This window comes from Mirounga leonina, unplaced genomic scaffold, assembly GCF_011800145.1.
Source record: "Mirounga leonina isolate KUSES-001 unplaced genomic scaffold, KU_Mleo_1.0 Mir_173, whole genome shotgun sequence".
NCBI classification, from domain to species: domain Eukaryota; kingdom Metazoa; phylum Chordata; class Mammalia; order Carnivora; family Phocidae; genus Mirounga; species Mirounga leonina.
The window spans coordinates 51,407,094-51,420,899 of NW_023270447.1; the positions used below are offsets into that span (position 1 = coordinate 51,407,094).

At 35.0% G+C, this 13,806-nt stretch overlaps 1 protein-coding gene and 1 pseudogene across 7 annotated transcripts in view; one reads left to right on the forward strand and one right to left on the reverse strand.

Annotated features, from left to right (window-relative positions):
- HSPB11 (heat shock protein family B (small) member 11) overlaps positions 1-13,806 on the forward strand; it is a 40,244-nt gene that overhangs the window by 14,555 nt on the left and 11,883 nt on the right. For 6 of the 7 annotated variants that reach the window (XM_035018502.1, XM_035018499.1, XM_035018501.1 and 3 more), the window contains 3 exons: positions 7,502-7,608; positions 9,219-9,287; positions 12,344-12,387. In XM_035018502.1, the coding sequence (XP_034874393.1) occupies positions 7,502-7,608; positions 9,219-9,287; positions 12,344-12,387 (220 nt within the window). Of the gene's footprint in view, positions 1-7,501; positions 7,609-9,218; positions 9,288-12,142; positions 12,229-12,343; positions 12,388-13,806 lie in introns of those variants that run through there. The other variant, XM_035018504.1, reaches the window with a different exon arrangement.
- Positions 1,331-3,901, reverse strand: LOC118019388 (annotated as a pseudogene).

The window sequence follows — 13,806 nt, forward strand, 5'->3', positions numbered from 1 at the left end:
CAACAAAAAAACCCTGTCAACTCAGAATTCTGTATTTAGCTAATATATTCTTCATAAATGAGGGTGAAATAGAGACATTTTATTCACCACAAGTAGACCTGTATCACAGGAAATGTTAAAGGAAGTTCTGCATGTTGAAGTGTTAATAATACTAGATGGAGATTTAAAACTACAGCAAGAAATTAAGTGCATTGGAAATGATAAATGTAAAAAAACTATTCTTTTTCTTTTAATTTTTTAAAAATTCAACTGACCACCTAATGGGGAAAAACACATTGTACTGTGGGATTTATTATGTATATATGTAATAAATGTTATATATGTAAATGTAAAATATATGAAAATAATGGCACAAAAATGGAGTTAAATGTAAATTGACTATCACGAGGTTATGACCTTGAGAATAACCACACACACACACACACAAAGAAAATTAAATGGAATTTTAGCTTTTTTTATTCAGTCAAAAGTAGATAGAATAGGAGAAATAGAACAAGAAAAAAATAGATAGGAGGGACAAATAGAAAATGAATAGCAAGATGGTAGACTTAAACCCAGCCATATCCATAATTATATCAAATGCCAAGGGGCTAAACACTTCAATTAAATAATAGAAATTGACAGAAATTGTCAGACTGGGTAAAAATACAACACACAGGTATATGCTCTCTGCAAGAGATGTACTTTAAATATAAAATCACAAATAGGTTGAAAATAAAAGGGTGAAAAAGATGTATCCTATAAACACTAAACATAAAGTGGCTGTGGCTATATTCCTATCAGACAAAGTAGAATGTAAGATAAGGAGAATTACCAGAGATAAAGGGGACATTTTATAATGTTTGAGCATTCTTTCATCAGGAAGAGATAATCTTCAAAATATATAAAGCAAAAACTGACAGATGAAAGAGAGAAATAAACAAATCCACAATCATAGGTGGAGATTTTAACACCTTTCTTTCAGTAATGATAAAGTAGCCAGACAAAGAATCTAAAGATAAAGGTAGTAAAGACATTGTAAAGATAGGATGATCTGCACAACAGTGTCAGTCACCTTGACTGAATTGACATTTATACAACACTATGATCAACAATGGCACTTGGAAGAAGTATACATTAAACATTCACTGAAATGTACTGGACCATGAAGTCAATAAATTTCAAAAGATTAATACCTTAGGGAATATGTATTCAAAAAATTGGTACATGTGAGATGATGGATGTGTAAACTAACTTTATTATGGTCATGATTTCATGTAAACAAATCATCATGTTGTATACCTTAGACTTACAAAATGTATGTTGATTAAATTAAATTAAATTAAATTTAAATTAAAGCTGGAGAAAAAAGAATTTATTCTCTGACCACTATGTAATTAAATTACGAGTAAATTTTTAAAAGATATCTGGAAAAATGTCCCTGAAACTTAGAAATTAAACATGGCACTTCTTTTTTTTTTTTTAAGATTTCCTTTTATTAATCCTCTGTAATACTTCTAGATCACTACAGCTTAAAATGGATCACTACCCTTTTGCAGCTATTTAGTAACAGAGCAATGGATAAAATCCATATAACAGTTCAGAAAAGTTCACATCACCATCAGTTCAGAATATCTGATTCACCAAGCCTACATTATTTAAAAAGAATCATCAGAAATTAAACATCACAAGTAAGATTTTTTATTTGTCACCATTAAATGTCTGAATTTTAAACAGATTCTTGGACTGGTGGTTCATATCCATCAGCTTGTTCAACTTTAGCACTGGTCTCATCCCCAGTAGCTTTTCCAAATTACTACCTTCACCATGAAGCTCCAAGAGCTTTCCCAGTTCAAACTTGGGCTTCTTCAGCATTTTTACTTTTCTAACGAAGACATCATGGAATGGATAATAGACTGACAAGCTTTTTCTATATCTTGTCCAGTGCTGTCTGAAATCAATTTATTGACCACTTCTTCCAAGTCATTTGTCTGCACCTCTTGGGTCATGATTTCCATCATCTTTTTCCAAGTTTGATGGACCTGTTGGTGCTGAGCATAAGAGGTCTTCCAAATCTGATTATTGCGTTTTTTAGTAAAACCAGCACAAAACAGGGGCATCTGGGTGGCTCAGTTGTTAAGCATCTGTCTTCAGCTCAGGTCATGATCCCAGGATCTTGGGATGGAGTCCCGCATCGGGCTCTCTGCTCCGCAGGAGGCCTGCTTCTCCCTCTCCCACTCCCCCGCTTGTGTTCCCTCTCTTGCTTTGTCTTTCTCTGTCAAATAAATAAAATCTTTAAAAAAAACCCAACACAAAACAGATGAAGCAAATAACCATCAGTAGTCTTGACATCAGCATGAGCTTTAATCATGGTCTGCCATTTTTTTGACCATGGAACACATTTTGTCATGGGTAAGATCCATGCCATGGAAATTAGGCTTTTTGCCCTGAACATCCTCAGTAATTAGCTTGAATTTGCTAAATGCAACTTCATCATTCTGCAGGTCAGCAAGGCTCACTTCAAAATCATGACCTTGAGGCCATCAGATGCGATTTTGGTTCCTTGAGTTCTTGTGACTAATGTTTTTCCAATATGTCTTATATTGAACATAGATGGTGCTTTCACATCATACCAGTCTTTCTTAGAAAATGTATCAACCACTTTCTTCTTGGCTCCCTTATTGCCACCTTTCATAAAGCGCTTTTTCTTGCTGACTGCCATGGTGCTGCTAAGGGAGCCCAGAGGGCTAAACATGGCACTTCTGAATAACCCATCGGTCAAAGAAGAAATCACAAGGTATATTAGAAAATATTTCTAACCAAATGATAATGAGAACACAATATATCCACGTTTGTGGATGCAGCTAAAGTGATGCTTACAGGGAAATTTATTATAGCATAAATATTTTATCTTGAAAAGAATTTTTAAAAACCAGTAATTAAATTTCCACAGTATGAAGCTAGATAAAGAAGAGCAAATTATACCCAAAGAAAGTAGAAGAAAATAAATTACAAAAGTAAGAGCAGAAATCAATAAAATAGAAAATAGACAATTAGAAAAAATTAACAAAGCCAAAATTGATTATCTGAAAGGATTATTAAAAGTTATAAACCGGGCGCCTGGGTGGCTCAGTTGGTTAAGCGACTGCCTTCGGCTCAGGTCATGATTCTGGAGTCCCAGGATCGAGTCCCGCATCAGGCTCCCTGCTCAGCAGGGGTCTGCTTCTCCCTCTGACCCTCCCCCCTCTCATGCTCGCTCTCTCTCATTCTCTCTCTCTCAAATAAATAGATAAAATCTTTAAAAAAAAATAAAAATAAAAGTTATAAACCTCTAGAAAAATTCACAAAGAATAGAGAAAATATAAATCACCAGTACCAGCAATGAAAAGCAACATCACTACAGTTTCTAAAAGATTAATAAGTCACTATCAAGGACAAATTTAGGATATCAAATAATTATGTTTTATACCTGGAACTAATATGTTATATGTCAATTATACCTCAGTTTTTAAATATTTTTAATTAAAAAGTACAAATTTAGGCTAATAAATTTGACAATTTAAGTGGACTGATTTCCTTAAAAAAACTCAACCTATAAAAATGACAAAAGATGAAATAGAAAATTTGAATAGTCTTGTATCTCTTGTATAAATTAAATTCTATCAAATATTCAGAGGAAAACATAAATCTTTCAAAAACAGAGCAGGAAACACTTCTCAAATTGTTTTTTATGATAACAACATGGCCCTGATACCAAAATCTGACAAAGACATTACAAGGAAAGGAAAAGGAAGGAAAGGAAAGAAAAAAAGCATGGAAACAAGAAAGGAAAATTAAAGACCAATATCCTTTATGAACATAGACACAAAAATCCTTATAAATTGAATCCAGCAAATGGAATTAATCCTGGGAATGCAAGGTTGGCATATTTACCACATTATCACAGGAATACAAGGTTGAGTGTAATTCACCACATTGCCAGAACAAGGGAGAAAAATCATATGATCATCCCAATAGATGAAGAAAAAGCATTTGACAAAATTCAACATTCATTCATGATAACAATTCTTAGCAAACAAAGAAGAGAAGGAACTTCCTCAATCTGAGAAAGGCATCTACTAAACATGTTCATCTTGGTGGTGAAATAATAAATGCTTTCCCCTCTGAGATTGGAAAGGGAGCAAGAATGTTTGATCTCACTGTTCCTATTCAGCCTTGTTTTGGAGGTTTTAGCCCATGCAATAAGGCCAAAAAAAGACATAAGGATTAGAAATAGTAAAACTGGGGTGCCTGGGTGGCTCAGTAGGTTATGCTGCCTTCGACTCAGGTCATGATCCCAGGGTCCTGGGATCAAGCCCCACATCAGGCTCCCTGCTCAGTGGGGAGCCTGCTTCTCCCTCTGCCTGCCATGCCCCCTGCTTGTGTGCGCTCTCTCTCTCTCTCTCTGTCAAATAAATAAATTTTTTTAAAAAAGAGTAAAATTGTCTTTGTTCACAGATTGTATTAATGTTTCATAGGAATCTACATTAACAAGGAATCTACTTTTTAAAAAGCCTACTAGAGCTAATAAGTAAATTTAGAAAGGCCAATATGCAAAAATCAGTTGTATTACTATATAATAGCGGGAAACAGTTGGAAATGGAAGTTTAAAAAACTTCCATTTCCAATGGCAGTCAAAACATAAAAGAGTTAAGAATAAATTTAACAAGATATGCAAGACCTTTACAGTGAAAAACACAAAATGTTGCTGAGAAAAATAACTAAGTTGATGAAAAGATACAATACATTCATGATTGGAAAACTCAATATTGTTAAGGTGGCAATTTCTCCCAAAAATAACCTGTTGATTCAGTACAGTGTTGATCAAAATATCAATTGACTTTTTTTTTAGATTTTATTATTTATTTATTTGTCAGAGAGAGAGAGCAAGAGCGTGAACACAAGCAGGGGAGCAGCAGGAACAAGGAGAAGCAGGCTTCCCGCTGAGCAAGGAGCCCGATGTGGGACTCAATCCCAGGACCCCGGGATCATGACCTAAGTCCAAGGCAGACAATGAATTGACTGAGCCACCCAGGTGTCCCTCAGTTGACTTTTACAGAAAACATAAGTTGATTCTGAAATGTATATGGAAATGCAAAGTCCTAGTCTGCTCAAAGTAATTTGAAAAAGAAGAAAGTTTGAGCACTTAAACGTTATCTGATTTCAAGACTTAAAGATAACTTATAGTAATCAAAATAGTGTGGTATTTTTGTAAAGATAGATATATATATATACCAATGGAACAGAATAGAAAGCTCAGAAATAGATCCACATATACAAGGTCAATTAATTTTCAACAGAAGGCTAAGGATATAGAAACAGATCAATGGAATAAAATGAAGGGGACAGATCTACCTATATATAGGCCATTAATTTTAGGCAAAGACACCAAGGCAGTTCAATTAGAAAAGGAAAGTCTTTTAATTAATGGTGCTGGAATGCCTGAATAAACATACTGATAAAAATGAACCTCCACCCCTACCTCATACCAAGCCCAAAAAAGTTAATTCAGGATGGATCATAGATCTCCACTCAGAGCTAAAATTACTAAGCTTTAAGAAGAAAACATCAGAAAGTACCTTTGTAACAGTGAGGTAGGCAAAGATTTCTTCGACACAAAAATCACTAAACATAAAAGAAACAAGTAATAAAACTGGATTTCACCAAAAATAAAACTTCTACTCATTGAAAGACACAAGTAAGAAAATGGAAAGACAAACTACAGCCTGGGAGAAAATATTCACAATACATATATCTCACAAAGGACTCCTACAAAAATACATAGTAAAGTACAGTTGACCCTTGAACAACATGGGTTTGAACTGCATGGGATTTTTTTCAATAAATATATGTACAGAGGTGTAAATATATTTTCTCTTCCTTCAGATTTTCTTAACATTTTTCTTTAGCTTACTTTATTGTAAGAATACAGTATGTAATACATATATAAAATATGTATAAATTGTGTTGTCAGTAAAGCTTCTGGTCTCTATATATGTATATATATGAGAAAAGTGCTAGCATCATTTGTTATCAGGGAAATGCAAATTAAAATCATTGTCGGACACGATTTTATATGCACTAGAATAGCTAAAATTAAAAGGGCTGACAAAGGCAAGTGTTGAAAAGGGTATGGAGCAACTAGAACTCTCTTACATTGTTGGTAGGAATTTAAAATAGTACAATCACTTTGGAAATCTGGCAACTTCTTGTAAAATTATACATACCTCTGCCCTATGACCCAGCAATTCTACTCCTAATAATTGCCCAAGAGAAATGAAAATATGTCCCAAAAACACTTGTACAAGAATGTTTATAACAACCTATTCATAATACTAAAAAGCTGGAAGCAATCCAAATATCCAACAAAATAACCAAAAGAAAGAATAACCAAATTGTGGCATAGTCTATGGTCACAAAAATCAGAGCAATAGTTGCCTAGGGGAGGTAAGAATTGTCTGGAAGGAAAGAGAAGGAAAGTTTCTGGAGCAATAGAAATGTTACATATCCTAATTGGGGGTATTGGTTGCCCTAGCATAATGGTTACATAAGTATATACATTTGTCAAAACTCATTGAATTGTATACTTAAAATAAATTTCACTGTAGGTAAAATCTTACATCCAAAAAAGAAAGAGGGAACTTGTATAGTTAAAAGAGAAATGGTTATTTCTATGGACAGTACTATATATATTACATATATATTTGATTATATATATGACATAAAATTGAATGCATGTTTTTTTTCAACACGCATCTACTATGCATCTACTATGGGTCAGCCATTGTGATAGTTGCTGGGGTATAAAGATAATTAAGAGAAAGTGGTTGGACTCAGAGAACTCAGCATCTAGCAGAAGCCATAAAAGCACAGGAGATAAGTACCAATGCAAAAATGGATGCTAAGTGCAAAGGAGGGCTGAGGAAGTGATTCTGACTTGTTAGGGTTGAGAGATGGGACCAAAGAGCGAATAAACTCGTAAGGGAAGAAAGGATTTGGGTCAAGAGAACCTCATGAACTAAGTAAGGCACAGAAACATGTGCCTGTAATGACGTGTTTGTAGAATCTTAATTGGCCCAAAGTGACTACAGTAACAGGAGAGGGTACCATGATGGGAGACAGTGTACTTTAATAATGGGACCAGATCGTACAGGGTCGTAAAATGCCATACTACACAGGCAGATTTATAGGCACTAAGGGGCCACTGGAGGCTTTTAGACAAGAATGACATCAATTCTGTTTCTTTGTTTTTAAAAAAATGTATCTGCTAGTAGTAAAGAAGAATTATTAAAATTGGGGAGAGACTAGAGGCAGAAGGAAGAGATAGAAAGGGATTTCAAGAATCCAGGGTCATTTATTTAAAATTCTTACCCACTAGAATTTTGTGATTAAATATTTTTATTTAATATTTAATAATTTTTATTTATTATATTAAATATTTAATATTTACTTCTTTTTTCTTTTTCTTTAAAATTAACCATAGGAATCCAGAAACATTTTGGACCACAACAGGAATGTTTCCCCAAGAGTTCATTATTTGTTTTCACAAACATGTAAGGATTGAAAGGCTTGTAATCCAAAGTTACTTTGGTAAGCAAATAATACATTAATATTCATCATCTTTTAATTTTCCCATAGGCAGAGGGCACATGTAAACTTTGGCAAAACACTAACTTTTCTTTGCAGCATGGAACCCAGTTTTATGGCTGGGGTGGGAAAGTGGGGAATATGGGTTAACTGCCTTGAGCACAGTTAGCTTCTCTAAAATTGCAAATTTGAAACCCTTCCAAAGCGCATAATAATTTCCATGCAATTTACTATGTGAAAATCTTTGGCAAAAAACCCTATTATGAACATAAGAAGCCAGCTTGCCAGAACACTAGGTTCTTCAACATCTTTATTCCAGATTAATTTGGCTTGGGGTTCTCTGTCAAATTCTTTCTGAAAATCTGATAACTTTGATTATTTGCATTGGATAATTTTTATTCTTCTATTAATAATGGCATTTTCTGAGGGATTTAGGAGGGGACTCTCTCTTTGGAACATCATTCTAATCCTGTCTTGTGTTTATTTAAGGATAAAGTATTTCAGATAAAATCATGGCAGGAAAGAATACATCCCAGATGGTTCAAATGAAAAGGCTTTATTGATGGGATTACTTACAAAGTTATGGTCTGGGTAAGGGAACAAACCAGGGATGGTGAGAACGCCCTGAAACTAGCCACAGCAATGAGCCATTACCACCCCTGGGATAAGGGATGGAAATTGTGTTACCAGAGCCTAGTGAGAGCTAGAGTCTGTGCTGCCCGGCAGCAGCTGTAATCATGAAGGGACCCAACCACTGTCAAAGACAGGGCACGGAAGCAGGAAGGGCGTGGAGAAAAAACAACGTGATCTCATTTCGCCACTGCCCTCCAGTTTCCTCCCAGTGCCTCCCATTGGCCAAATCCGACCAGAAGCCATGGTGCAATCCAAAGGGGTCCTCCCCGCAGGACACAGAACAGAGAAGAATGGTTCTGCGATAGCAGGATCTGGGTTAGGGGTAATGGAGAGAAAACAATGCAGAAAGAAGATGCGTGCATTCTGGTTAAGTCTCTCTACTGTCATTAATTGTAGAGGCTCTGGAGTCAGACCCACCTAAAGTTTGAATTCCACTTCTGGCCCTTACTACCTCTGTATCATTGAACACTTTGCCTGACTTTTCTAAGGTGCTGATTTCTCGAAGCCTGTTTCCTCATCAGTAAAGTGGATCAGTAATACTTTTTCTTATAAGATTATAGTCAAGAGTGAATGAGTAAATATGCCTGACTCACAGTAGTTTCTTCATAAGGGTTTATGACCAAGATCAAGATCACTAACAGTATTATTATTATTATTATTATTATTATTATTATTATTACTATTACCCGTACACAAAAAACTCTGGATGATACCAAATTCAAAAAGACTCTACTTTGTATTATGTGCTTTGCCAACATTTATAAGATTACAGTGACACAAGACTGTATTTTACCATAGGGCCCTACAGAAAAACAGTATGTGAATGATTTTCAGAACCTGTATTTCTGATCCCAGTACTTTGTACAGTCCCACCAGTGCTTGACACTTTCAGACAGAGAAAAAAAAGGAATATAGGGACAGCAACATAAAATCAGGTAGGTAATTAACACTTTATTTATTTTGTTTACTTACAATGTCAGTGAGGACCTTGAGGATTGAAAAGAGCACATCTAAAGAGCCAATTGATTTTGAGCCATGGATTGAAAGAGGTATGTGCTTTTTCACCAGCATTGTTCTGGGCATGAGAGAGTAGAGAATTGTCCCTGATTCTATATTTCCAATTGGGCTGCATTTTGGTGAAAAAAAGATGACTCCTGTGACTCTATTTAGAGCCTAGAAAAACCTAGGTTTCAACACAAGACTGTTTCTTCACTTGCTGGTTATGTAATGTTAGCATGTTAAGACTTAATTTTTCTGAGTTTCAGTATCCTTATCTGAAAAATGGGGACAGTAACCTACCATTTAAGGTTTTTCTGAACATAGTATCTACCATATTATATGGTAGACAATAAATACTAGTTTCTTGTCTTTCCTTCTTTCCTAATGGTACTATTTAAATATCATCAGTAGAATTGCCTCTAGTTAAACACAACATGTTGCTTTCATGTGTCTATTTCCTTTCCTTCCCAAAATACCCTGAAATAATAATAAAGGAATAGAAGGAGGCATAAACCTACAAGGACAAAAACTAAAAACAAACAGAAAACAGAAGACCAAAGAGGATGTGAGGGGTTAATCTATATTATGGAAGAGAGGACACAGATGGAAGAGAAGTAACTAATGTAACTGAATGGAGTAGGTTATAACCTAAGTGCCCTCCAAGGAGAATATCATTGTAAAGCAAGCCAGTTTGCCCAACAAAACCCCAGGAAGGTCTAGAATTTGAAGGCAGAAGGCACCATGGAAAGTTCCAGTGAGACATGGACCAGAAAACAAGGGTGATTAGTTGAACATCTATATACAGAGTGTTTGACCCTAGAGTAAGTTCTCCTGTCCCACAAAGCTATATGACTCCTCCTTCCTCCCACAAACCACCTACAAGGGATAACGAGGGACACTGAATGTTGAGGTCAGAACTCAGGGAGACCAGACATAGTAGAGAAAGTAAGTGAGACGTGGAGTTGAAAACGGGATTTAAGTGGAAGCCTACTTATTGAATGGTGAGAACTCCTCTGTGCTCTACTGTTTATGACCGTAATCAAGAATATAGCCCCAGCCAGGAGACTAAATATTTTTGGAGAAACCAAATGGCTCCAGAAAAAAGATCTATGGATACTGACAAAGGCTAGCTCATTCTTGGTCACTCTATTGAAGTCCTAGTCAGTGAGCCTGGTTCATGAACACAGTTTTAAAATGATTTATTTATAAGTAACAAAAGATAGCCAAAGATCACCAGACATTTCATGAATGCCTCAAACCCTGAATATAATCAAGCCTTTAGCTCTAATTCCAGTATAAGGAAACAGAGGATAGAGGAATAAACGTAATGAAACCATGAAGAGGCAAGATAACAAAATGTGGGACATTCTACAGGAAAACTGACCTGGTCTCTTCAATAAGTCAGTGACATGGGAAAAAAATGTGTGTTGGGGAGAGAAAGCAGTTCAATATTAAAGGAGACTTAATTCTGATTTGAATAAACCAACTATAAAAAGACATTTTGGGGACAATTGGGAATTTGAATGTGGACTAGGTATTATATGATATTAAAGCATTTTTTAATATTGGTATGATAATAGTATTATGGTTATGTAAGAAAATATCCTTATTGAGAGATGGATAATCAAATTTTTGGAGGTGAAATATCATGTTGTCTTAGATTTTCTTTAAAATACTTTAGCAAGGGGCACCTGGGTGGGTTAGTCGGTTAAACATCTGCCTTTGGCTCAGGTCATGATCCCAGAGTCCTGGGATCGAACCCTGTGTCAGGCTCCCTACTTAGCAGGGAGTTTGCTTCTCCCTCTCCCTCTGCTCCTCCCCCCACTGCTCGTGCTCTCTCGCGCGTGCGCTCTCTCTCTCTCAAATAAATAAATAAAAACTTTTAAAAAATAAAATACTTTAGCAAAAAAGATTCCATAAATCAAGTATAGTGAAATGTTAGTAATGATAAAATCAAGATGATGGGTATATACAGAAATTATGTTGTGTCTTCTTTGATGTGAAATTTTCCAATTTTTCATAATTAAAAAACTAAGCAATGAAAGAAGAGGTTATTATTAACTCCTGGTAGAGGAGGAGTTGTATAAGAAAGAAAATGGGATCATAATTCGATACTTATTTCAGCAGTAAATAACATTTACATAGGCAATAATGTAACTGTCAAGTATTGATTTCAAAATTGAGAGGATGGCAAGAGGGAAAAGTTGTAGGAGGAGGAAGAGGATATTGATCTAAGAGACCTAATTTTCTCCTACCATAATATAAAGTCAGTAAAACATTGATAAATCGAGAAAAGGAATATAAACATGTTACAATTCTAGGGGAAAAAAAGCTGAAGGAGTTGAAAATATTTGCCTCTCAGGAGCAGGACTGAAGGTGAAAGAAAGGATCAAGCAGGGGATTACCATTCATTACCTCAGAGAGAGGTTAGGAAACAGAAAGTCATGCACCATCTTACTTCCCAGAGACTACCCTTTTTGTAGTATGTGCCTTTAAAAATTATGTGCACTCACTATTCTAATACAAATAAAATTAATTTCTAAATAATGTCAGTATTTATTATTATATCAATCAAATATTTCATGTTTCTAAAAGAATGTTTGATATGATTAACTCGTGACCAACTAAGTTAATCTGTTTTAAAATTATATAAGTAAAGGCTTTCTAAAGTTGGATAACAAAAAAGATCAATTCACAGGCAGCATAATTCAACATCACGGTAAAAAGTCCGCGTGAGAAACAGAGCTGTAGTCATTACCCATGAGAGTGGTAATAAGATGGCTCCTTTCAGGCCTGTAATAACTGTTCGTGGCTTGATCCTTAAGAGGGATTTCCACATTTTATCAATTCCTTACTTTATATTCCTTTACTCTGATTTACATTTCCTTTTGTTTATACTTGCTAGAGATGTTTTGGAGCTCACAGTTTATCTTTCATGCCTTTTACATCAAATATTCCTATTTTGATATTGAATTTTAACCTCAGACCCTGGTAAGTCTAATCTACCTATAGTTTACCAGACATCATGTTTTGCTGAGCATAAATTTCAGTAGCTGTCCTCATGTATTTTGAACCCTAACTCATTTCTGTTAAATTTGTGTTTTAGATCTAGTCCACACAGAGGGGCAGCTTCAAAATGAAGAAATTAGGGTAAGTCGATATACTTTGTAGAGATAAACATTATCTTTAGTCAGCACAATGTATTTGCATTTTATATCTATCTCCGTAGTTACATAAAGTTAATATTCCTGTGATATGTTATAGGTTCTATACCTAATCAACAAACAGAGGTTATCCTCAATAATATTATAATCTAATAAAGCATGCATAAAGGCATTTATCTGTCATAGAATAACAGCAAGGATAAAGCAATTCACTTACTTGTCTTTATTTTGTTCATTTATTTTGAACATATACTTGCTTTGCTTTCATTCATTTGATTCTGTAGGCCTTTTAGAATAGGAATCAAAAAAGGTTGAGATGCCAGAATCGGATGTTAATTTAAGCATGAAAGGACAAGGGAGATTCACATAAGGGGAACTGGAGCATAGGATCAGCAACAAATAAGCCAAAGAGAGATGAGGTGGAAAGAGAACCAGCATTTTTCGACAACATTCCATTGGGCTTTGCTTGTCAAGTGGAATGAATGGCCGTTGATGAGGAAGCTGCTGCCTCATCAGGAGTTTCTCTGTTCCTGCTAGTTTATCAGGCCCTGGTTTTAGACAAACACAAAAAAGTGAAACAACTGAATGTGTGGGCTTTTTTTTTTTTTTTTTAAGGTGGTAGTGTTTGTTTCATTAAGGTTTTTCTAAATGAGGCTTAAAGAGGAACCTTGTCCATTTAAGTTTCCTTCTTCACAACTTACTGGGCACTGCCATGAAATCCATGCTTCAAAAGATTCTGTAGGAAGTTTTTGAATGCTATTAATTATCTTCTCCACCACCCAAATATGCCCAATGACTGGAGAGGCCAGTGGGGGCCAGAAAAATGATTAATTAGACTGAATTTTATCTGCCTGTTTTTCTCCATCTTTATTAATGGATTATGATTAGTAAGCCTCTGCTAAGTATTTTGTTTCAGGACTCACTGTGAATCAAGGAGCGTTCCAACATTATAGAACATTTGGGAAATAATAAGGGGGAGTGGGCAGCTGGAAGTCACCCATGATTTTATTACCCTGCCACAAGAGCTTTTATTACACTTATTTTCTTCTAGTTGTCAATGTGCATCACCTAGTTTAATAGTAAAAATGAAGAATTTTGTATCTTTTTAAACAATATTATATTACAACTTCATAATTATAATTTTAAAATGAAATGTATGAAGATAGGCAAATGTTCACTAATTTCACTTCTCCTCCCTCTGTCATTATAAGTAATACTACAGGGGACATCTTATGCATGTTCTCACTACCATGATCTTCACCTTTTAAATTACTCTCTAAGATTAAATTTCAAGGAATGGAATTACTGGGTCCATCAGTTTAGACATATTTATAGCTGCTTATGTATATTGCCAAATTGCTTTCCAGAGAAATTATATAAATGTAAAAGTATAATAATGTTTCAG